This window comes from Colletotrichum destructivum, chromosome 3, assembly GCF_034447905.1.
Source record: "Colletotrichum destructivum chromosome 3, complete sequence".
Lineage (NCBI taxonomy): Eukaryota > Fungi > Ascomycota > Sordariomycetes > Glomerellales > Glomerellaceae > Colletotrichum > Colletotrichum destructivum.
Window position 1 is genome coordinate 5,579,076 of NC_085898.1, and position 22,619 is coordinate 5,601,694.

At 51.4% G+C, this 22,619-nt stretch overlaps 11 protein-coding genes across 11 annotated transcripts; 6 read left to right on the forward strand and 5 right to left on the reverse strand.

The window, feature by feature from the left end:
• Positions 1–1,188: 1,188 nt before the first annotated feature.
• Positions 1,189–2,474, forward strand: CDEST_05810 (Putative NAD(P)-binding domain superfamily). The gene is made up of 2 exons (XM_062921969.1): positions 1,189–1,796; positions 1,905–2,474. Exons 1-2 carry the CDS (start codon positions 1,537–1,539, stop codon positions 2,410–2,412), a joined length of 768 nt encoding a protein of 255 aa, XP_062778020.1. The 5' UTR covers positions 1,189–1,536; the 3' UTR covers positions 2,413–2,474.
• Positions 2,475–3,438: 964 nt separating this feature from the next.
• Positions 3,439–3,984, forward strand: CDEST_05811 (uncharacterized protein; the record flags this gene model as incomplete). The annotated part of the gene is made up of 3 exons (XM_062921970.1): positions 3,439–3,519; positions 3,572–3,734; positions 3,776–3,984. The coding sequence occupies 3 exons, from the start codon at positions 3,439–3,441 to the stop codon at positions 3,982–3,984; spliced, it is 453 nt and encodes a 150-aa protein (XP_062778021.1).
• A 461-nt stretch (positions 3,985–4,445) lies between these two features.
• CDEST_05812 (uncharacterized protein) lies at positions 4,446–4,952 on the reverse strand (the record flags this gene model as incomplete). The annotated part of the gene is made up of 1 exon (XM_062921971.1): positions 4,446–4,952. The coding sequence occupies one exon, from the start codon at positions 4,950–4,952 to the stop codon at positions 4,446–4,448; it is 507 nt and encodes a 168-aa protein (XP_062778022.1).
• A 777-nt stretch (positions 4,953–5,729) lies between these two features.
• On the reverse strand, positions 5,730–6,226 carry CDEST_05813 (uncharacterized protein; the record flags this gene model as incomplete). The annotated part of the gene is made up of 2 exons (XM_062921972.1): positions 5,730–6,072; positions 6,162–6,226. 2 exons carry the CDS (start codon positions 6,224–6,226, stop codon positions 5,730–5,732), a joined length of 408 nt encoding a protein of 135 aa, XP_062778023.1.
• A 656-nt stretch (positions 6,227–6,882) lies between these two features.
• CDEST_05814 (Putative heterokaryon incompatibility) lies at positions 6,883–9,303 on the reverse strand (the record flags this gene model as incomplete). Its single annotated transcript, XM_062921973.1, has 2 exons — positions 6,883–8,564; positions 8,625–9,303. The coding sequence occupies 2 exons, from the start codon at positions 9,301–9,303 to the stop codon at positions 6,883–6,885; spliced, it is 2,361 nt and encodes a 786-aa protein (XP_062778024.1).
• Positions 9,304–10,100: 797 nt separating this feature from the next.
• Positions 10,101–11,781, reverse strand: CDEST_05815 (uncharacterized protein; the record flags this gene model as incomplete). Its single annotated transcript, XM_062921974.1, has 4 exons — positions 10,101–10,413; positions 10,463–10,828; positions 10,908–11,609; positions 11,702–11,781. The coding sequence occupies 4 exons, from the start codon at positions 11,779–11,781 to the stop codon at positions 10,101–10,103; spliced, it is 1,461 nt and encodes a 486-aa protein (XP_062778025.1).
• Positions 11,782–12,378: 597 nt separating this feature from the next.
• CDEST_05816 (Putative short-chain dehydrogenase/reductase SDR, NAD(P)-binding domain superfamily) lies at positions 12,379–13,403 on the forward strand (the record flags this gene model as incomplete). The annotated part of the gene is made up of 3 exons (XM_062921975.1): positions 12,379–12,442; positions 12,495–13,106; positions 13,186–13,403. The coding sequence occupies 3 exons, from the start codon at positions 12,379–12,381 to the stop codon at positions 13,401–13,403; spliced, it is 894 nt and encodes a 297-aa protein (XP_062778026.1).
• Positions 13,404–14,140: 737 nt separating this feature from the next.
• On the forward strand, positions 14,141–14,581 carry CDEST_05817 (Putative protein kinase-like domain superfamily; the record flags this gene model as incomplete). Its single annotated transcript, XM_062921976.1, has 2 exons — positions 14,141–14,239; positions 14,285–14,581. 2 exons carry the CDS (start codon positions 14,141–14,143, stop codon positions 14,579–14,581), a joined length of 396 nt encoding a protein of 131 aa, XP_062778027.1.
• Positions 14,582–16,037: 1,456 nt separating this feature from the next.
• Positions 16,038–16,280, forward strand: CDEST_05818 (uncharacterized protein; the record flags this gene model as incomplete). Its single annotated transcript, XM_062921977.1, has 1 exon — positions 16,038–16,280. One exon carries the CDS (start codon positions 16,038–16,040, stop codon positions 16,278–16,280), a length of 243 nt encoding a protein of 80 aa, XP_062778028.1.
• A 1,517-nt stretch (positions 16,281–17,797) lies between these two features.
• Positions 17,798–19,528, forward strand: CDEST_05819 (uncharacterized protein; the record flags this gene model as incomplete). The annotated part of the gene is made up of 5 exons (XM_062921978.1): positions 17,798–18,040; positions 18,107–18,718; positions 18,812–19,088; positions 19,156–19,219; positions 19,513–19,528. The coding sequence occupies 5 exons, from the start codon at positions 17,798–17,800 to the stop codon at positions 19,526–19,528; spliced, it is 1,212 nt and encodes a 403-aa protein (XP_062778029.1).
• Positions 19,529–19,713: 185 nt separating this feature from the next.
• On the reverse strand, positions 19,714–21,603 carry CDEST_05820 (Putative beta-lactamase/transpeptidase; the record flags this gene model as incomplete). The annotated part of the gene is made up of 1 exon (XM_062921979.1): positions 19,714–21,603. One exon carries the CDS (start codon positions 21,601–21,603, stop codon positions 19,714–19,716), a length of 1,890 nt encoding a protein of 629 aa, XP_062778030.1.
• Positions 21,604–22,619: the final 1,016 nt, after the last annotated feature.

Genomic DNA, 22,619 nt, shown 5'->3' on the forward strand with positions numbered 1-22,619 from the left:
GTGGGTGTGAGGATAAATACGCGGGCGACGCTGGACACGGCGGCATCGTGAGCCGACAGACACAGATCGACGTGGTTCATCACCCACCCACCGCAAAGCGGCCCGGATACCTGGGTCGCGTCGCGTCGCGCCGTCAACAATGACCACTGTGGTTCGTCGACTCGCTCCGTCCCGCGTTGCTGGCTGTTCACTCTCTTTGACTTCGCTTGGATCGCCAGCTGTTGCGGTGTGGCTGGTTGTAGTGAACCTGATCTGCTGCTGGCCCAAAGTCGGGCATCCCAAATTGCCGTAGTCCAGTCAATGGACTGAATGCCTTTATTGGCCGATTGGTTCTGCGTTGGGTCCTACGTAAACCGCTTGCTATTCCTAAATCCAAAGTAGGAATGATTCAGAAAGGGAGGAAAAGGAAAGGCGGCGTTGGCCGAAGGAGAAAAGGCTAGCCGTCTAATAGGTTCAAAGATGCAACGTTTAGTTAGTAGGTGGCTCCAGCTGGAGCTCACTCAGCTCACTCGTAACCTGCGACGCGGGTTCTCTCACTCATCGCACCATGATGTTTCTCGTCCTCATTTGAGACGATGTCCACCAGAATTGAGTGACGGACTACAAGACACGTGCCGCCCACCAGCGACGACTTGCAGTGGGTTCAGGGTGCCTTCGAGAGACATGGGTTGACAGATGAGAGCGCGCGCACGCAGGCAGGCTTTCCATCCGTCCAGTTATCTGGACGCCTAATCTCCTACCTACCGCCTGCATCATCCAGGCCTCAAACGGACGCAAACTCACTCTCCCGGCATTTGGGCATCAAGACAAGAGGCACAGAAGTTCCGACAAGTTGGAAAGTCAAGTCGTAGAAGATGACTACCCCCTAACCCCCGTCTCGTTCGAAATACTCGGTGCTGCTGTATGGCCACTGCGTCAGCTCACAGGTGCCTAAGAGTCAGCATTCACCCGAACCCGTGCATCATCGCCATTCGGGGTCGGATGAACGCCATGGAGAAAACCGATGAGAGCTTTTACTGTGCCTCTTTTGGAAGGGGGTTGAAGCCCGAAACTGGTCCAATGAGCCTTGCGGAACATATCTCACATGGCGCCACAGGCGTTCCGGGTGCGTGCGTGTGCGTGTGCGTGGCGATAGTGCTAACTCCGGGCACCGTCTCCGTTGCAAATCACAAATTGCACACGGCTTACCTCCGGTAAGAGTGGGTAATTCCAGTCCGCTAGGCGGCCGCATCGTCCGCGTCGTCGAGGATGATGATGCTCCGTGCCGTGAATAAAGGTCGGACACGCTGCTGGCAGTAATACCAACTGCCTCTCTCTCTCTCTCTCTCTCTCTCTCTCTCTCTCTCTATCTCTCTCTCTCTCTCTCTCTCTCTCTCTCTCAGTCTCTTTTGCCTTCGAAATCCATCCATCCATCCATCCATCCATCCATCCATCCATCCATCCATCCATCCATCCATCCATCCATCCATCCATCACGCATCTCATAACCGTGCTCTGCCAGACAGACAAGACTTTCCCAGTCCAGTCTCCCACATCATGCATCTCATCCTCACCGGCGCAACCGGCCTCGTCGGCTCGGGCGTCCTCGACGCCATGATCAAGATGAAGGACGTCACAAAAATCTCCATCCTCAGCAGGAGACCAATCCCCATGGCCGACGACGCCAAAGACCCTCGCATCAACGTCATCATCCACAAGGACTTTGAAAGGTACGACCCGGAGCTGCTCGACAAGCTCAGGGGCGCCAACGGCGCCGTGTGGGCGCTGGGCATCAGCCAGAACAAAGTCAGCAAAGAGTAAGCATCAAATTTCATTTTTTTCCTCGGAAGGGGGCGGCGGTATGGGCGACGGTATGGGCGGCGAAAGCGCACTCGCAAACCTACTCACGCTCGCGCGCCACGCAGGGACTACGTCAAAATCACAAAGGACTACGCCCTCGAAGCAGCAAAAGCCTTCGCCGACCTGCCACCAAAGGACGAGCCCTTCCGCTTCGTCTACGTCTCGGGCGAGGGCGCGACCCAGCAGCCGGGCCGCTTCAGCGCCATCTTCGCCCGCGTCAAGGGCGAGACGGAGACGCTCCTCTCCGAGATGCGCGCCGCGAACCCGCGCCTGCGCGCCGAGTCCGTCCGCCCGGCCTTTGTCGACCGCGCCCACCACGACGCCATCAAGCCCTACGTGCCGAACCCGGGCGTGCTGTACAACCTGATGAACGCCTACCTGGGCCCGCTGACGAGGACGCTCGTCCCTTCATTTGTCAGCCCAACCGAGGTGCTGGGGAGGTTCATGACGGAAATGGCCATGGGTAAGGTCGACGACGGGCTGGCGGCCGGTGGGAAAGGGATCATTACGCTGAACGGCGGGCTGAGGATCGTGGAGAACGTTGGATTCAGGAGGTTGGCCGGTTTGCCATAGTGTGTGTGTTGCATACCCGTAAGGGATCATGGCGGTCGGTTTTGTGTAAGATCTAGCTGTATGAATGTGTAAACATTATTTAAAATGGTTGGTTTCAATCACGGCTTGATTCACCAAGCGATGCAACGCCGTTCATAGGAAAGTGGTGAGTGATGGGAGAATGGGAAGCAAGAAGTTTGCTATATAGTACCCCTTCTTACAGTGTCATGTCACCAACGAGCTTCCGCTCGGCCCAATGGTCTAGAGGTATGATTCGCCCTTCGGGTTTCACGATCCGTGTGCACAGCACATCAATTGGGCGAGGCCCCGCGTTCGAATCGCGGTTGGGCCCATTGTTTTTTCTGTTTTAGGGATTTTGCAATGGATTGTCTGTCTTCTTCACCTTCACTGGTAGGTGGAGCATTTCTTGTTTTTGAAGAAGAGACAAGACCTGATTGATGTTGATTGAATGTGAAGAGTAGGATAAATGCGTTGTCAGCTACATTGTGGGGGCGGGGCATGTGAATTTCACGAGCCACACGAAGCTGTGTTAGTTAGGTGAGCGCTGACTGTTGAACACCACCGCTTCCTTCCTTCGTCTTGTATTTGTTGCTGAGAATAATCAACCACATTGTGTTCTGAGTTTGTAGGCACCATATCACTCATCTCATCGCTTTCTGCATGTACCTTGGTGATCGGCTAATACAACTTGTCACCCATTTGAACATAAATGTGCTGATTTCGGTGGCTGTGTCGCTCTTGCCTCTTTGCTCCTGTCTCTACTGCCTCAGATACTGGCTCGAATCAACCCCGGCGTGCGCCTTTCGCTCCTGCCCTCTGTAACATTACAACAATGTGATACCAGTAACACTTTCTGAATTCGTCTTCTCTCTCTCTGTTCTTCTTTTTCTTCGTCTAACCAATTTCTTCTCTTTTCTTCTGTCTCACTGTCCACCACCACAACCCAGCTCCAAAGCGACTTCAGTGCTCCGACAACCTAAACCAGATATCGTACACCCAGATTCCTTACCATTAGTTTGTCCGACCATGCCAAGAGAGACAGCCGCCCAATTTCGGTACAAGCTTCGGGCCGTGGCCGAGGCGCTCGAGACCTGGGCCCAGACACCAGTAAGCATAGCACATGGCGTTGGCGGGCATCAATCAACTGACACATCAGTAGGCCGGACAGATATGGATGATTGCCAAGGAGAGGAGGTTTAGGAGATGGATGAAGCGTGAATTTCCTCCTCTGGAGGAGAGCTCATCTGAAGAAGACGACCCGGACTCTGCCCGGAAAGAGGAGGCGAACGACGCCATCGGCAAGGAGCGTGCAAGCCGAGCGCGTCTTCGCAAGATGCATTGACCAACTCCGTCCCGGATGCAGACGACAAACTTCAAGAGACCTTCCGAGCGGCTGGTGACAAAATTCGAAAGGACGCGGGCCAGAAGAACGCTGGCCAGAAGCATACGGCTGAAAGTGATGACGAGGACTCGGATGAGGCAATTCGAGCGCAGCTGAAACGACAGGAGACGTGTAGAAAGATATTCGAACGTAAGAACGCAAGATCTATCAAGAAGATAAAGAGCGTCTAGTGCCTTTGAGGCCCGAAAACAGCGCGCAGGAGCGCGACGACTCCGTGCTTCGAGGTTTCCTTCGTCTTTTACGACATACGGATCCTTCAGGGAGGAGGTCCAACTGAGTCACAGATTGCATACGCAGATATGGAAAGTATGGAAAATAGAAACGAGGCGACGAACCTATATCCCTGTTCGCGAGACCTAAGCAATCGCCCAGCTCAGAAGATGATGTGCGAAGACTCTAAGGAACAGTTGAATGAAGCGTTAAGTGAGTTGTTCATGCATGCTAAACAAGATCATCAACCCAAGTCTGAGGACCTAGGGTACTAGTACGTGGTGCGTCGTGTAGTGAGTTCATTCGTCTTGTTGACTCGGTGACATTGACCCCCGCCCTCCCAAGAATAGACTACCGAAGCATTGCCCCCCAACGAGAACAAACCACTCTCTAGACTCGTACGGGTCCGCGAACGCTCTGTTTAGTCCATGTGCACTATTTCGCTCGACCTGTACGTCTCCAAGATACTATCCTCCACGTCGTCGGCATAGTGCGGGGGCGTGACACTATCGGAGTGGCGTCTCTCCCTCTCCTCCTCCTCGGCATCGTCATATGGCGGTACGTTGATGACAATCGTGTGATACGCCGGCGGCGGAGTGTCCCCGCGGAAATCCAGAAGCCCCCGCTCCATGGGGTCTTCCTCCTGGTGGAGAGGCGACGAGTCCCCGGCCTCGCGGCGCCTCCGCCGTCTGCCCCGACCAGACCTCCCCTCCTCGGCCATGGCGCCGTAGTGGTCGTAGCACCCGTGTATGGAATTGGCGGCGAGACAGAAGAAGAGGAACAGGACGCAAAAGTACATCACGACGAACAGGAGGAGTCCTGAGAGGTCGAGCTCGGGTTCGCCGGCCGTGGGTTCCTGTGTGGTGATTTTGGGGGTCCGGATCGCGCCGTAAGAGGCTTGGCGGGTGAGGTCTGTTGAACCGAACATGTTGTATTCTTGTTTGATTTGGAGCCCTAGTGTATCGTGTCTTTGCGTAGGAGATAGATTGGGGCTTGCTTGAATGTCAAACGGAGCTTTCGGTAGCAGAGTGCCGGTGTTGGACTGTTGGTTCGGGCACTGATGAAAGATGGTCCCAGCACGACGGCGTTGAGATGATTTCCCTGGCCCCAAGGGGAGTACAGACAGAGAGACGTTTGACGGTGTCCTTATCCAGACTTGCGAATGGCTCCATGGTGGGGACGAGACCTTGCCGCCCTGTTTTGTGCAGAATTATGATGCTGTCTCCGATGTGCGTGTCAAGCTTTCCTAGGGCAGCCCTAAAGGTCTCGGTCAACCCGTAGCAGGCTGCCCCAGTCGAAAGTCCCGCCAGCCAGAACAGAGTTCCGAATGAACACTGGGTATTCGATGGATCGTGGGCGAGTTTAACGGTCGAGTGCTGGGCATCCATCAGGGCAGACGATCCGGGTTCAGTTGTTGAGCGGGACGACCACACTTGGTGTAAAACCTTTCGCTTCAGACTTCTCCAGGTCCTTGGAATTTTTTGTGCCAGGTTCAATAAGTCTTCACACACTTGATTTCTTTACGATTGTCAAAATTGCCTGAGTGAATCGTGGTTGATATAAATTTGAAGCTAATCAGCCACCTCCCGTATTCCCATCTTCGCTTGCTCCCTGCGTTTTTTCTGGGTCGTCCAACTCAACTCAACGAACTTGAGAGTTGGTCCTCCTGCGCTCAACTTTGTTCATGGACAGAAGAAGCACAAGACTAGTCCGTGTCGGGCTTTGGTTCGTCAGAAAACGTCTCATACGTGGTCGTGTCAGATCCCGTAGATACGCCGCTGGAGTCCTTCGTCGACGCCTCGGGGGCCCTCTGACTCTGCCACCTCGCCTCCCGATCCTCGCCGTCGATAAAACTCGATTGATGTAGCATGAAGGTGAAGACGCCGGCTGCAAAGCCGAGGAAAGAAAGGACTGCGATGACTGCAACGCTCGCCCAGGCGAGGATGTAGAGGACGAAGGCCCCAATCTCGTAACAAGTATCGATGAGCATGTTTATAGAGTCCAGGGACTGCTTGTTGCGTGTTTGAGTGAGTAGGGGTTTGACGGTACTTGAGATGTTGCTGGTTTCTCTTTCGATTGCGAATGCTTGAAACGTACGGCTGCTTAGGGTCGCTTGAAATGATATTGGTGCAGCAACTGGTTCTTCAGATGAGTTGTGTAGGAGATGGATTGTTTGCTCTTTTGCCTGGTTGGAGAAAACATAGGATCTTATTTCTATTTAAAAAAGTTGAACCATCTCCGAAATGACAATGGCCAAACGAGTCTCGTCACCTCGTGGGGGGACCAGACCATGGACCATTACTTCTGGCACTCACTGGAGCGAATTGTTTTTAATTTTCAAAAAAGAATTTGAGTTGGGTGATCAGTTGGCTCACATGAAGGCTTGTTCGATAGGATCCATAGCTAGAATGCCCGCGAGAATTGAATAGTCTCACAAGGTACTGTCGTCGCATCGCATGAATGTGTCAATCTCCTGTAGTTCGACAAATCCGCCAAATGCTGCTGAGACGTATCTGCAAGCCAGATGAAACAGCAGACATCTTCTGCGAGAGAGACGAAAGGCGTGGGAGTAATTTCAAAGTGAGGACTGAGAGAGTAGGATAGCAATGATTCGATAAGTGCCAATACCCAAAACCAGTCGCAAGCACGGCTTTCGGCTGCAAGCTTTGCTTGTGAGACCACCCGAATGAGGAGATAAACTTAAGAAAACAATGGGGGGTTTCCTAACTAATAGTTCTTAGCCCGGAAGAACAAATATTCCCACGTCCCTTCTCTTCCAAGAGGCTACTGACAGCGTAAAAGGTCACATGAATGTTACCGATGTACGGGATGGTCCAACTACAATCGACTTCATGCATTCAAATCAGCACGACCTCTTGAACATTCTGTTCCCAGAGACTCCTGAGTTGAGCTCGAAAACCCAGAGCTGACCCCTCCAGAGCAGGATCTTCATCGTAACTTTGTTCGCCTGGCTCTGGCTGCTCGTTCTCTGTGTGGAACCACCCAACACGAGAGTATCTGCCATGCCCTTCCTCTACCACAAGTAGACCTTCGATGATCGAGTTACCAGTGTTGACAACCACCAACACGCTTAAGGGAGACTGGGAACCGGTACTCAACCTTGGATCATTCAGATAATCGATCTGTACCGGCATCTCCCGACATCCCAAGATCACAACCAGGATGCCTTTATGGCCTACTGAAGGCGGCGCAACAGACATCAGTAGGCCGCGAATGCGAAGCTCCCCCCTTTTAACCTCCCCAAACGGCGCATTTGGAGACTCAAGCTCCAAGTCGTAACCCAGTATTTCAAAGTCCGCATCTTTTTGCTTCTTCAAATGCGAGTTTGTCCATGCGACCTGGCCGTTGAGCGACGCCCAACTCCACGACGGCTGAGGCATGGTGTCAGGTACAGGATGCTGGAAAGGAACTTGGAGGTGACGGGGACCCGACGCTGCCCAAACCAGGCCTGCTGGTAAATCCGATTTCCAAAGCCCACAGACGTATTCATCTCGCAAAGCTGCGGCAAACCCCTTGGCTATACCCGATATGGCCGGTAGTCGGTCGCTCTCGTAAGACAGGTTGCGAGTGCAGTAGGTATCCACGAGTTCATACCAATACAGTAGAAGTTCGCTGACCTCCGGCAGGGCACTGCGGGTGTGGCCAAGGATTGCCATGACGTCCGAGAAAGTTTCTTGCTCGGCGTACGAGTACCCGGGATGCATGTGTGCCTTGCCACCAACCCAGCCGTCGCAGTCTTGACTCACTGTGTTGCCGCAGTAACATGTCCAAGTAGTCTGGTTCCCGAGATACTGAAGTCGACGTCCAGAAAGAAGGAACTCCTGAAAGGTCCACGCTCTTGTGTACCATGGCTCTACCGTGTCGAAAAGCCACGGTGTGAGATACAGCGGCGACTTGAAGTATGTCTTCCTCCTTTTTCCATGGGCCTCTATCTTGAATGCGGGCAGAGGGTGGTGGGATGGGCCGGTGAGTCTTCTAAAAGTGGGGGACCGTTTGTTGAGGAATCCCTGCTTTACATCCTTTGCGGCGGAAGCAATGACTGTAAAGGTAGCTTCTCGGTAGATGTTACCCATCTTACCGAGCTCCTTGGCCTTGAAATACTTATCATCTTGGATGATGCAGAGTGCGTCGATCCAAAGATACTGGAACTCGAGCTCCCTTGCGACATGAACCGCGTCCTGAATAGTCAAGTCAAGCTCTTGCACATTCAGGCCAGAGATTAGATCCGTCTTATTGCTCTTATTCAGCATGATCTTTTGCTTCCCTACGCCCCAGCAATATGACAGGGCGATGTAGCGCTCTCTCATCGAGGCGGGTATTGAGACCAGTCTTACCTCCTTTAGATCAGAAACGTCGATAAGGAAAGACGGCATGGAGCTCGGCAGTTTTTCGATGCCGCAATGGTGGTCGAACTCACACTTTCGCAACCACTGTTTGATAAGTTCCGTCGTATCTTGGCTTGCCGGCGTTAGGTTGACAGGCGCGCCGACATATGTCTGAGTGACCACTCCAAAATCTCCTAGCGTTACTGTTCAGCATGATACTACACGCAATACCTCTCGTGGTAAAGACAGAATACCTGGAAGCCCCAAAGCAAAGAAAGAGACCCAAAAAGAGACCCACTGAAACCGAAGCTTGTGGTATCGCACGCCTTTTGGATGGGGAGGCATGGCGATGTTGATGTCCACCTTAGCCGACCGCTGATCATAACCTCCAGGATTGAAGCCATCCACGTTTGTGTAGGCCATGAGGATCTGCACAAAGTCGTCGGAAACGTCGGTAGAAGCCATTTCCATTTCAGACGAGCTACGCGCCGCAGCCCGCCAGGGCAGCACCCTCATCAGGTCTGCCAGCCGGCGATACTCTTCTTCCACCTCTGGCCCAATGGAGGCGGCGAGGTTTTCATAGTGGGTGTTGGACCACCTTGCGTGGTGCTTCTGCTCGTCGTACTCAACATTGACGCATGCTTGTTCCAGCCTCAGTTTGCAATCTTCAAAATCGAGTCGGTCCTGAATCATGGCCCAAAACATGCAGCCGGATGCTTTCAGGCGCTTGATTTCTCCCTTGCTGGTGTTGATCCTACAAAAGTCCTTTTTCCTGATCCATTGCCCAGATTCTGGGAGGGGCTTGATTCTGAGAACGCTGCACTGGTCGCATGCATGAGCCTTGGCGTCGTCTTTCACCACTTGCCGCTTCAGACGCAAGATCTCCCAGTCAATGTCTGAAGGTGCAGTCTTTCCTGACTTCTTCGTTCTCATTTTGTTTGTCTTTCCGGATGATATGCGTCTCGTGGATACGGTGGTTCGTGGATCTAAGTGCTGAGTGGTCGTCGAGGTGTTGCTTGGTGAACAGTGTTTCGCAATGCGATGCAAATCGTCAACGAGAGGGCAGAAAACATAGCGTGGCCCATACCCCAACTTTGACACACAAAAGAAAACATAGGAGGCTGCTTGCCTTCTTATAGACTTGATAGATCAGGTTGCGGGAATCTTGGCATGCAGTTGGAGGTCAGCTTGGCTGTAATTGGGTGAAAGGATCGTAACGCGCCATTTGGCCCCATGACATTTCGGCACTTTCAACCTTGGCTTTCTTACGGCCTAATGCCTTGCTTTTCCAAGTTCTATCTGGTTGGTTTTGGCCAATCATACTAGAGTGTTCGTCCATCAGGTTGTTAGAGTCAACTGTTCCACGCTGGGGGACAGAGGGAACCACGTCTTATGAGCGCGTAAACTCGACGCTGATTGTAGACCTCACTTCCCACAGACATCACAGTACGAGAATTCAGTTATGTATTACTTGGCAGAGCCTTATAGCAAATGCACATGTCAGCGTTGCCTTGTAACTTGATAAAGTATTTAAAGCGACAGGAGGCCCTGCCACTCGAAGGAGAAACAGGGACATCACACTTCTGATTTAAAGCTGAATTGTTACTGGGCGTCAACCAGACCCTAGAGAAAACAGAAATATAGACAGGTAGTCCCTTTTGAGGGAAGTATGCAGGCTTTGATAGCGTACAACCACTACTTGAGGCGTTGAGATATCCCAGTCCATGCGTCTATTCATGGAGGCGATCTAAGGTGCCGCGAAGTCTTTGACTAGCATTCTTCAGAAAGCCATCCCCTGATTGTTGTTTGCTGCGTTCAACATACCGAAGCGCAGCCCGAACCAAGTAGGGGTAGCTTGGAGGGGTATAAATTCGGGAGATACCATGGGGGCCATCATGGACATCTACGATATCGAGGACGATGTTGGTTGCGGTATTGAGTGTAACTCTGGCACATTCCTGCCACCCCCTTATTGAGTGCAGTCCCACCGCCGGTGTAACGGCAGGCCAGTCGAGAATATGTAAGTAGAACGTAAAGGAGACTCTGCTATCTGTTACGACCAGGCCACAGCGTACAATGAAACCGTACTGACCTCAGTGTGACGGCTATTGCTTCGCAAAGAACGACAACTTGACTCTGACCTTGCTGTAGGAGAAGAGCGAGTAATTCTTGGATCTTGGTATGCAGACCAGCTATTGCGGTCAATCTCATGTCCAACTCTGATGTTTTGAAGGACGAAAGAACTTGATCAAGAATCCATATTGCTTGGGCAATTCTTCCAAAGGGCCCGATCAGCAAAGACCCTGAATCTGATACTTCTAAGGAAGATTCTAAAGATAGTTTGGGGGCATGATCGACCCCTTCCGAAGCTCGCGACTCGACCGGTAGCTGGGCTTGGGTATCCGGGACAACGGTCAATAGGGGCTGCTCCGCAACTGTCAATTCGGAGAAGGACAACCTGCCTCAAGGTACATTAGTATATGTACAAAGATGCTTGAAGTATGGAAGAACCGATCTACGACCGAAGGATACTATACCTTTCGTAAATGACTATAGCCCACCAGGTATTGAATGCTTCTTTGGCGTGGGCGTAAGGGTGTAGGTTCGTCCCCAGTGACATGTTGAGGTCTTTAGCCGGCTGGGGAAATGTCCGACTATGGAGATGAATGCGCAGACGATGGGCCATACGAATACAGCCAGTAATAGACACGAAAGCCTGGTCAGGCTCGCCTTCAGAGTATTCGTAAACTGCCAATAAGACACATGCCTGTAAGAGTGAAATGGACGGCGGAAAGACGACTTGAATCTGCGCAAAGAGGGACTTTGTTACGAGATAAAGGTGTCGTCGGTCTGGTACTCGGCTGCTACTGCCACTTTTGCCGTGCAGAGACAGCCTTGAAGACGCGTTTATGAGACATAAGCTCAGGTTCAGCGCGGAGCGACCAGCTGGGGGAGTTGATTCAACTATGGAGACGTCTTGCTCGAAGTGAGCCCTCGAAATGAAGGGCAGATAGCGATGGAGCCCCTGGAAGTACTGGGTGGTAGCTTCGTCCAGTTGCAAGCCTGAATCTCGAATAACACGATGAACTTGAAGACATAGGGTTGTTGCTGGCTCCAACAAGCTTGATTGTGACAATGATAGGCCGGGTAACACGAAAAAGGGCTGACTGAACGCCGGAGCTCGACGTTCTTGTTTATTTGGAGCCACGACAGTTCCGTATCGACAACTCAAGCGGTTCCTGTTGTAGCGAGTTAGCAACAGGGTACGCTCGGGGATGGCTCGATGTCTTGCCTTCTGCAATAGCCGCAATGAGGCAAAAGCTTGTCACACTTCTTCTTACGAGTTTTGCAGGCTGCGCAGACCTGGGCGGCCTGAGTAGCCCTGCATCGACCGTCGGCGGCCGACAACATGGCTTGAGTTCGAGGATGCACCTACGGAACGAATCGACATCTGAAGCAAATTGTTCTCCGGAAACCAATGGATTCCACTTATTGCGCGTGGAGCCTTACCGAACCGCGATGGGGTCTTCAACATGATAGATCGCCGCCCGATCCGGCTCGTGGTTGATTTGTAACGCGTTTTGTTCGCCCGTCATCCGTCAGCGTCATCCTTCTTCTCGTTGTCGGCCGCCGTCGGGACTTGCAGCCGCCGCTAACCCACCCATGTAAGACAGTTACAAGGGTCGTATTGGTCCACCTTGATTTCGAGCCTGCATATCAAAAGCATATTGAACCATGACTGATCGGTACGGCAGAGCTGCCAGTCAGCTCTTTGTCCTTGGATCCCGTTGCTGCAAGTCAAACACAGGCACGGATGTGGCTGCAGGATGGTCTACACTACGGACGCCACCTCAGTTGTCCGGACATTCAGCACGGGGGTTGGAGTATATAATGGCGAAGTCCGACAACAAACATTGAAGAGTGTCTGGATTGAGTTATTTTACCAAACCTAAGCACCGACCTCTCAACAGTAACGATCGCCGCTTTCTTGAATAGAAAGACACCAAGATGGACCCCAACGCACTTTTCAGAGTCGATGGCATCGTGGCCGTCATCACCGGCGGAGGCACTGGTATGTTGCCTCTCATGCTTCACATGGAGAATGGTATTAACCCTTTTACCAGGCATCGGCCTCACGATGGCCAGGGCCCTCATCAACCAAGGCGCCGCCAAAGTATACATCCTCGGGCGTCGTATTGAGGTGCTTGAAACAGCAGCCAAGGAGCACCCGAACCTGATCCCGCACCGGTGTGACGTTACCTCAAAGGAAGACCTCCAGGCCATCGTCGACCGCGTCACCAAGGAAGTCGGGTACGTCAACCTCGTCGTCGCCAACTCCGGCATTCTCGGTCCTTCGGTCCGGTACAACCCGTCCCATTCGGTTTCGGAGTTGCGGAAGACTCTGTTCACCGACTTCTCCATGGAGGAGATGACTGAGGTCCTGAATGTCAACATCACAGCCGCCTTCTTTACCATGTCGGCCTTCCTCGAGCTCCTCGATGCCGGGAACAAGAATGCGCTCAAAGGCGGCTTCGGCAGGCCTGACAAGGACGGTAGCGACGTCGTCACCATCCAAAGCCAGGTCATCTTCACCAGCAGCATTTCCGCTTTCAGCCGACATTATGCTTCCACGCCTCCCTACCTGGCCAGCAAGACCGCGATCATGCAACTTACCAAGCAGGCCAGCAGCCAGCTGGGTAGACACGGCATCCGTGCCAACGGCATGGCTCCCGGATGTAAGTATACTCACTATATCATCAGGAGATCCCATTCCAAGACATGTAATTTTGAGAGAGCTGACTAGATATCTCTCAGTGTTTCCTTCCGATATTGCTGCGGGATTGATTGGCGACCGTAAGCCCGAGAATGAGGGGCCTGACGACGCAAGGTTTATTCCTGCTAGGAGGTTCGGCGGTGACGAGGAGATGACTGGGGCAATTCTGTACCTTGCCAGCCGGTCGGGAAGCTACTGCAATGGCTCGATCCTGGTCACAGACGGTGGTCGCTTGAGTCTCATGCCTGGCACTTACTAGCGGTCATGGATGTTTCAGTCAGCCAGTGGTCATTAGACGATGCCTTAAATCTTTGAACCTCAACTTGAGCCATAGTATATTTTATATGTTGTTAAAGCGTTTTGAACACTTTGTAGCCTTGGCCAAGAAATAATTGAGCAGCATCCTACGTTGGCATGTGTGGGGTAGACTCCCCTATCATCTATTCATCACGACAAAGCCTCTACACTTACATATCTCAAGACTATTCCGTAAAAACACCCAATTCATACTAGCTGTCTAAAAAAAGGTTTTAGAAGGGTCCTCAACGTTGATGCAGCCCAGCGTTGATTACGACACAAAAGTGTGATACAAATCGGGGGACCAAGAAGTTGTTTGGCTTCGTGATTTATGCCATTCTATATGCTCGCCATAAACGTGGAATAAAGTCCCACCCTCACTTTCTTCGGTTTCCACGAAGATAACATGGTGATTCCACGGGGTTCCCAAGGACTCAATGAGTACAGTATTTCACTTCAGAGAATTAAATCTCCTTAATTAACTTGTCTGCCGTCTCAGCTACTTGTAGGGACATTTTTTTTATCTTAGCTGCTGTTAATGCAATGCACTGTAAGCAAAGTTGAGGACTATGCATAGGCACTCCCAACAAAAACCCAAAGACCATATGTGTCGCCATTCCAAGCTATAAATAGCGAGCCCCATGCGGCATCCAGCGCTTACGGCACTTCTTTCTCCTCTTTCACAGGTCACAATTCACCATGACTGAAGCAGCACCGCCATACGATGTTCTGTTTTTAGACAGGTCTCAAAACCAGTCCAACCCTCTGCCGACTCAAAACGACATTGATGGATCCGAAGTTTTACTTCACGAGGCTACAGGTTGCCGACTTCTCTAAAAGCAGGGGCTCGTCATCAAATTCGGCGTTCATGTTCACCCCATCGAGGGCCACAACATGCTTTACGTAGGAAAGCTCACGACGGTGCCGGTCCCCAAGCCATACGTCATTTATCAGCATCGAAAACAGCAGAAAGTAATCACGTACATCGTGATGCAAGACGTGGCGGGTACGACGCTTGTTGACCTATGGGGCGGCCTCGACCATGCTCGGAAAACGGCAATCGTCATGACCCTCCGGACATATTTCGATCAACTCCGACAACTGCCACACCCGGGCTACTTTGGCAACATTGAAGGCTGACCGTCACTCGACGGGATGTTCTCTGCCACACAAGGCGCAACCGAGGTCAAGACTCATTTTGCCACTGAGGAAGAATTCATCGAGGGCATCATTCGGATGCACTCCCTTGACACTGGAGAACGGATGGCCCCCAAGACTCGATATTACCAACATGTCTTACCGACCGTTCTTCGCAGCAGTAGCCCCCCCCGTCTTCACTCATAACGACTTTCACAGGAAAAACATCATGGTACAGCCTGATGGGACACTAGTCATCATCGACTGGGAGTTTGCGTCGTGGTATCCGACCTATTGGGAATATTCGACCGCTACGTTTGCGAACGGTGATTGGAACGATGATTGGCATTGCTTAGTGCACTTGGTCTTGGACGAGTACCCGAACCAGTCCCTTGGGTTGTCAGGCATGAAGTTGGAGATGTGGGGCTGACAGAACGGGTTGACGGTTGATAGCGAGACCTAGCAAATGACATAGGTAAATCAGCAGTTGCAGGAGGCGGCTAAATCGATATCCTTTTTGCCTACGTAGTTGGTGAAGATCCCTTCAGCACTGACTACAACATTAAGAAGACCGATGAGTTAGATCTGGAGGTTTGCCTCAGTCCGAACATGTTCGGTGTTGGAGCGGCGTGTTCTTGCCAGACTAATACAGCCGCCGTGATGTTTCAGCCAACGGGCTGCTTGCTGCTGTAAAGAGTGGTTGGATTCTCAAAAACCATTCATCACAGAAGAACCCCTATATGTTAACGATAGTGCTATATCTGCAAGCGCAGAGTCGATATGAGGAGCGATGGCTGGACGCAGTGCCAAACGAAGAGAATTTGAAAAGGGAGCACCATAACGGAGGTCTTGAAGCACTTTATGCTAAAAGATGAAGAGTCTAACTGGATTCAGAAAAATGTATCTGTATTCTGTAAGTAGTATAAACAGCAAAAAAACTAACTTGTTTCCCAGTGGGCCTGCACTGGCAGCAGGTGATTTGAATAGAGAACCTTGAGCACAACACCCAGCCACGTCTCCAAGCTTTTCTCAAGATTTCTCATGTTGACAGTCAAATCAGAAATGAAGCAAGAGCGAAAGTTTACAGCAGCCTTGGTTGCGTAACTTTGAAGTCCGTTTGCACTTCCCGGGAGCAACCCATGGGACTTTCGATCAGCAATGAAGCTTCGCAATTTCTCCGGTGCAGTAGGGCTTCGTGAATGCACTGTACCGTACAAGAAGGAGGTTTTCATGGTCTAACGGAGATAACTTCTGTCAGTTGAGACTGAAGAAGCCTCCCCTTCATTTCTCTTCGCAGAAGACTTTTCCCACTCAACAATCCTTTCGACTTTTCTATCCACAAAACGTCATCAGTCTTCACTTAGCTCTTTATTTACTCGCCAGAAGACTCTCAAACAAGATTCAGAATACTTGATATACAAAACCCTTCCCCCTTGAAAGAAAAAAGCCAGTCATCACAATGGGCTGTGGATGTTCTCGAGAGCTCACCCCTTCCGAGGTTGCAATCGAGGAGTATGACATCGCTACTCTCGAAATGTCGCAGAAGCTCGATTGGCATCACCTCCAGTGCGGAGGGGCGTCGGAGTCCAGGAAGAGAAAAGCCATGAAGGAGTTTCGACGTGATTGGAAGGCCTTCAATGGTCGCAGGCCGCGTTATTTCTGGGGCGACAGTCCCGACCAGAGCGGCCGTTACGTCAACTGAAGAGTCGCACGACGACGAACCCTCGAAACATCATGGCAGATGTCCTTGACGGTTTCGGTGGCCGGATGACACGCATGTCACGCCAAGTTCCCAGATGCGTCAGGATCGAAACGAGCCCCAAGAAACAGCACCAATTATGAGCCTGCCGTCTCCAAACCACGTTCGGAATGGAAGTTTGGCTGTTGGGGCTCAGCGCTGCTGCACAACAGTAACTCCATAAAACAAGATGGTTTCTGGTGGTTGTTGGTGTATTCTGTTCTCGCTTGATACTCGTCAAATAGCAGAATCCCAAGGTTGAAGTGAAAACCGACATCAGCTGATAACACTGAATTATCACCTACCCACAATATCGTCGTCCGGCCTTGGTACATCACGACATATTTCAGCTGCGGAGAAGGATGACTGTGTTCGTGATCTCCTACTGTGGGTTATTGCATCGCGAACGCAAAACAGAGGGTAGCCGCAGCGCGGCACTTACGATGATAGGAATACGAGAGACTATTCATGAACACCGAATATACAATATGTGCCATGATGTGACTTAAGCCTCACTCTTGTGCGATTGGGGTGAGTTGGATAAACAATCGTCTAGCTTGCGGACTGTTTTGGTTCGTCTGAAGTAAGACCTAATTCCGACTTCGACTCTTTTGAAAATCCAACTCTAGCTAGACATGTAATCGTGTGTGATATCTTTCTGGACATACTGTCCGCTACTCCAAGTCAAGACTGGAAGGCATAGTATCCGTGTCCCGCTCTAATGTTATGATGAAATCACGGATCGCGGGTACGGTACTCAATAGCAGGCACACGCCGCTAGTCTCTTTTCAGCAACAAGTGACTCTGTTACTCAATATTGAAGTCAAGTTGGTTAGAATGAGTCTGGAGATTGCCGTTTTGCTGATTAGGGTCTGACGTCAGCGTGGATCTTAGGATTTCATCCAGTCCTCCTCTCTCCCTCCAACTGCCCTTTACTCCTAGGGAGCAGTAGTGTCTTGTTTTTCGACAGCCAAAATGACAATTTGAATCAAAAGCGGTAGAGAGCAGTCATGAGAGCTACCGCCGAATATCAGGGGCCGGAAGCAACACCCTGTTTGGGCTGCCCAACTGCCTAAAATCCTGTGCGAAACAGTTCCAAGTTCTCAGTGAGAAGTGGAACTTTTAGGCATCTGGCAAGTTCTCAGTCTACTGACTTCGAAGCCTGTACTTGGAGCTGGGTAATCGGTGGACACTCTCCAAGGTTGGCTTCGACTGCGATTGGTGAGATCGGACTTTGCAGTCCACCAATTTTTTTGCTTACCCCAGGTCCAACATGATTGGGGATTTGCTTTAGGCGATGTAAGACTGCCTGAAAATCTCTGATTGGCCTTTTGGAGGCGGTTGATCGAGTGATTTTAGGCAACCCTTGTTTGGCATCAGGGGGGGATAGCGACTGCGCCAGACTGTTTCTTGACATGATATCAAGCTATTTAAAAGCCCCGCCCCCATGACACGAATGCGAGTTTCCAACATGGGCACAAATGTCACGACTTACCCAAACCATCACAGATGTGGACACTGTGTCTGAGTGTTCCATCGGGACCGCACCAGGCACACTCACAATCACAGGCACGGCCGCCTTTACAACAACACATGAAGCAGAGCGCGTGGTAGTGCAGCCCCAAGTCACAGTTGTCGTAATTGACACTGCTTCTGTGAGCTGCCAGCGGTATTTCCGGTGCAACTTGACTCTGCATCCGAACCCAGATATTTCCGGTATTGGTGTAAGAAAATCCTTGCCGTTGGCGCATTCGAAACCATGGAGCGCATCATGACTCACGAACCGACAGGTCATCACGGCTTTCTTGGTGTCGGCCTATTTCGTCCTCGGCCTGGTACTCTGGGCTTACTGGTACGGGGTGTTGCCGCAATATGTCGTGCGTCGAAGCGACCGCCGGCTGTTCCTTGCCCGCCAGAAGCAGCCCTATCACCGCGGGAGGCGGATGTTAGAGGAGGTCCTTCTCATTTTCAGCGATCAGCAACTGCTCACCGGCCTCGGTATTCTCATCGCGGGCTATACTCAGATGGGCTACTTCGACCTCAGCAAGTACAACTGGAACACCGTCATCTATCTTGCATGGCTCAGCTCGACGGTGCATCTAATGTCACTCTCCGTCCTCCACGAGCGACTCAAGCGGAATCACGCGTCTAGGCTTGTTCGAGTGGGTGCCATTGCCCTTGTATTCGCCCTTCTTGTCGGAGCGCTGGTCCCCACAGGCTCGTCCGCCTGGTATAAGTTGAGCGGCGCCATACCCGTTCGGTGTTTTTGGGACGCCAGCCGGAGTTTCTCGGGCACAGAGATGCGTCTCTCTCAGAACGGAGACTCACTCCTCTCGTTTCTCACTCTCATCAGTGCTTTTGTGTGGAAACTGTGCCAGTTCTTCGACGGGAGCCGTAAGCAGGTACGTTTCTGGGGAAGAGCACGGCTCGAGTGCCAACTGGAAAGATGGGCCAGGCAAACGATTCAGACAAGGCCACTTTCTTTCTTGTCAAAGGCCAAATACAAGATCATAGCATCGTTCTATGTGTCGTTTGTGGCCTTGATGGAACTCCTCGACTCCTTCATGATGACTATTGGAATGCTTGCTTGCGCATTGGCTTGGGGGACTGTTCAACTCCTGTCGTTCCGACACGGGCCCAAGGAAGATCATGGCATGGGAATGGGAAGCACAACGGTAGATCTTGACGCTGAAAGGGAGATGGGATTTGGACAGATGCTCCCTCTTCTGCTACTGACTCAACCCTTGCTGGCCGTTTTGGAAATATCTATCGGTACGATTATCAACTTTAGCCGGCAAAGCTAATTAGTTGTTTGATTGCGAAAGCTGACGAGAAACAGCGGAAAGAAAGCCTCCGACGCCGTCTTACGAAATGGTCCATGCGACCGCCGGTGCAGTGGAAACGTACGGTGATGCATCAGACACTCTGGCAGACGCTCTGCAAAACCCGACCACACCGTTGCTTTCCGCGGCTAAAAAGGCGGACGGACACTTGCCGGACCCGATCGTCGATCATCTTTATCGGTCATGGGCGTTCAGGGCCCTCATTTTCCATCTATGCGCAGTGCTTCTCATCAGTCTGCCCACCATATTCTTACTTACGGTTAATGGGAGTGGTGGATACCTGCGGCTCCTCCTGGTGTTGTTCGTCTTTGCATTTGGACTACCTGGAATGTGCATACTGTTCCAAATCACAGTGTTCCCGTTGAGTAGGCGGCTCAGGTAGTGCCGCTGCCGTTTTCCAGCATGGCTACGTGAGGCGGGAGTGGCTAACCGCTAGGTTATATATGTATTGTTAACTTCCTGTAGAGGGTGAACTGGACTGGAGCCACCTAGGTGGACTAGACCAGATCTTCAAACCAAATATTGCTCTTGTGATACTCATGGTTTTGATGAATTTAGACACCGGCGCAGAATCTTCGTAGCCAAGAGAAACAGGACTTCGGCTCAGAAAACAGAGGCTTGAGAAGCCGATCTCTCAAGACTGTGGTCTCTTTGTTTGTGACAAAGTCTTGAGTGTTGAAGGTGACGGCCCAATCAATGCCCGACGCCTCCGACACGGCCATCGCGCGCGCTGCTGGCAATCCTCCTTGCCGATTCCCTACCTCGCGCTCACCAGTACCCCAAACAGCATACCTCCCGATAAACCTTGCGATGGTACTTGCGCTCGCAGCGAGCCCGAACGAAGGAGCGACTTCCTCTTTGATGGACCCATCGCCGCCAAAGATGTATGGTACTTTCTGAAGCGATTGTGGGTGTGTGGCATCCAGACCCGAGAAACGAGTTTCTTGAATGATGCGATCATTGGCATGCTTCTCCGCGGCTGTCTCATAAATGCGAACGTCCAAGCCTTCAAGGACGTTCTCCTTGAGGAAGTCCAAGTATGGCTGCTTAGTGATGTTGGTAATGAGGTAGCCTAGGAGCATTGTACCGTAATTTGAATACGAAGACCTACTACCAGGCTCGAAATCCAGGGTCTTCGTAAGCTGAAACTCGATCATATCGCAAAGGTTCGCAGGACGCTTGTTGTTGTGAAAGGACTCAGAGACCTCTCGGAACTGAAATCCGATGTCGGGAGACATGGAACGATCGAAGCCCGCAGAATGATCAAGGAGTTGGGAGACTGTCGTACTGAGAGCGCGAGGGTCTTTTGCTTGCTTGTAGCCAAGGACATCGTACACTCGCGTTGAGTAGTCCAGCTTTCCGGCCTGTATTAGGTTGTAGACGGCAGCATGGGTAAACATCTTGCTTAGGCTGACCACAAAGAAGATGTCGTCTGGCTCCACGATGGCTCGATTACTCTCTGCCCAGGTGTAACTGCGCTCGAGGATGATCTCGCCCTTTACGGCGGCTGCGAACTGTGCCTGGCGTACGCCGTTCTTCTTCATCCAGGCCTGCATGATGGAGTCGAGCCGCTCGGTCATCGCTTGCTCACCCTCTTTTCCGGTAACTGTCCACTTGCGGGCCTCCGGGACGTCGGTTTCTGCAAAAATCACAGTAAAGCGAGTGTCCTTTCCTGTGCCGGCGCCATCGATATGGATAGGGCGAAGACGACCCTGCTGTCGTAACTTGATCTCGGCATCCAGCTCGTCTGCAGTGAGATCGGTCGCCGCTTTCCACTCGCCGACCCAATCATCTGTAAAATGAGGCGTGATGTGTTTGTCGTCAGCTACAAAGAGATGCGCGGGCCGCCAAATGGGCTTCTTGAGCTCGGAATTGTAGATCGCAGCGAAGTCCTCGGGCCCATTCGTGTTGTAAAAGATTGTTTCTTTTGCGTTACCCATGTTCTCGTGGACAAGAACGCAGTAGCGACGGTTGTTGGGTGTGCCGTAGGTGCTGAAGTCCTTGACAACACGACTGAAATCCCTTGCTGGGTGTAGATTTTCTGGTTTCGCCAAGCCGCACTCCTGACTCCATTTTCCAACATCTGCCTTCTCCATGACGCCAGCAAAGACGGCCTTTTTAGCAGGCCCTGTAGCGGAGACATGTGTTGAAGCATAGCCTCGGGATTTCCCTTTGGCCAACCATTTCTTGTAAGTCTTAATGTCGGCGCTAGAAATCATGATTTGATGGTTGCCCTCCCGCTTCACCCAGACTGCGGCATACTTGATGTCGGCAGGAGTTCCGTAAGAGCTGAGTGATAGTATTCGGTAGCCGGAACTCTTGAGCGTCTGGGTCTTGGTTGCGTGCGCGGCTTCGTCCAAGTTGAAGTAGGTTTGCACGTCTGGCTGTGCTCTTGCGTATAGAAAGTAAACATTAAGGAGGGCTACAACTAAGCGGTACTGCATAGTAACAAAGGACTGCAGCGCAAAGGCTGGCAAAATATTAGGCACAAAAGTAGTTGACCATCAGTGTTGCGGCTTGAGATACATCTTGTGATGACTGGAGCCAGAGGGCTGTCGTTCATCTATATATTCCACTCTTTTTACAAGCCAGCCTCCTGGTTATGGCCGAGGAAGGTCAGGCGCACTCTTTTTTTTTGTCCTTGTCTGTTTTCCAATCATCAGAAGCAATCATCTAAGCCATTTAACATTTCTATTTTGATTGAATTTACTCATCGTATGCCCAAGGTGCCAGTGCTACGCTTTCTACATCAAAGGTAGTTAAACTTAATTAAAGAGCAGACTACAACGTAGAAGGTTGGAACGGTAATGGCGACGGATCCTGGAGCGCCAAGTGGCTTAAGTGGTCTGGGCCTGTCCACCAACATGTTTTTGATTAGCCACTCCGTGCGTTATTGTATCACGTGTGTAAGTCTAAAGAACGGGTATCTGTCAATTACTATGCAAGCGACGCTCACCCCGATCGCGCGACCTTATGGCGGTAGGTGATCTGGCCGCATCTAAGACCCAGGCTCATAAACTCTCTTATCTAGATATTGATATCATAGCAACCTAAGTCATTTTCTGGTTAACGAAGAGAGGCATAAGCCTGGAGAAGAAAAAAAGAATGAGTGGGGCTGATTCGGCCGCATCATCTCTCAGTCTACTCACTGGCCGCGACCTCAACGATGTAGCCAGCGAGAACATGATATGGCTTAGGGATTGGACATGATGAGGCTTTTATGGACATTTTGGAGTCTCGTGAAATTGTTTCAGGGGTGTGTAAGTTTGAGTAAAACAACCCAACACCAGGCATGTTCACTCAAGGACATCAACACCACCAATCAGAAGACTTGCCATACACTCCAACTTATTTTCTGACTACACCTTACAGACTGAATTTCAAGACAGCTCGCGGTGCTTCTAGTCGAACTGCCCAGAGTACTGCAGATGCGGCAGTCAACCGTGACCGGTCATCGAAG

Bases quoted from the DNA above. Each gene is read 5' to 3' on its own strand.
- CDEST_05810 (XM_062921969.1), top strand. From the start codon at position 1,537: ATGCATCTCATCCTCACCGGCGCAACCGGCCTCGTCGGCTCGGGCGTC. The intron at 1,797-1,904 runs GTAAGCATCAAA...CGCGCCACGCAG, and splicing joins CAGAACAAAGTCAGCAAAGA to GGACTACGTCAAAATCACAA.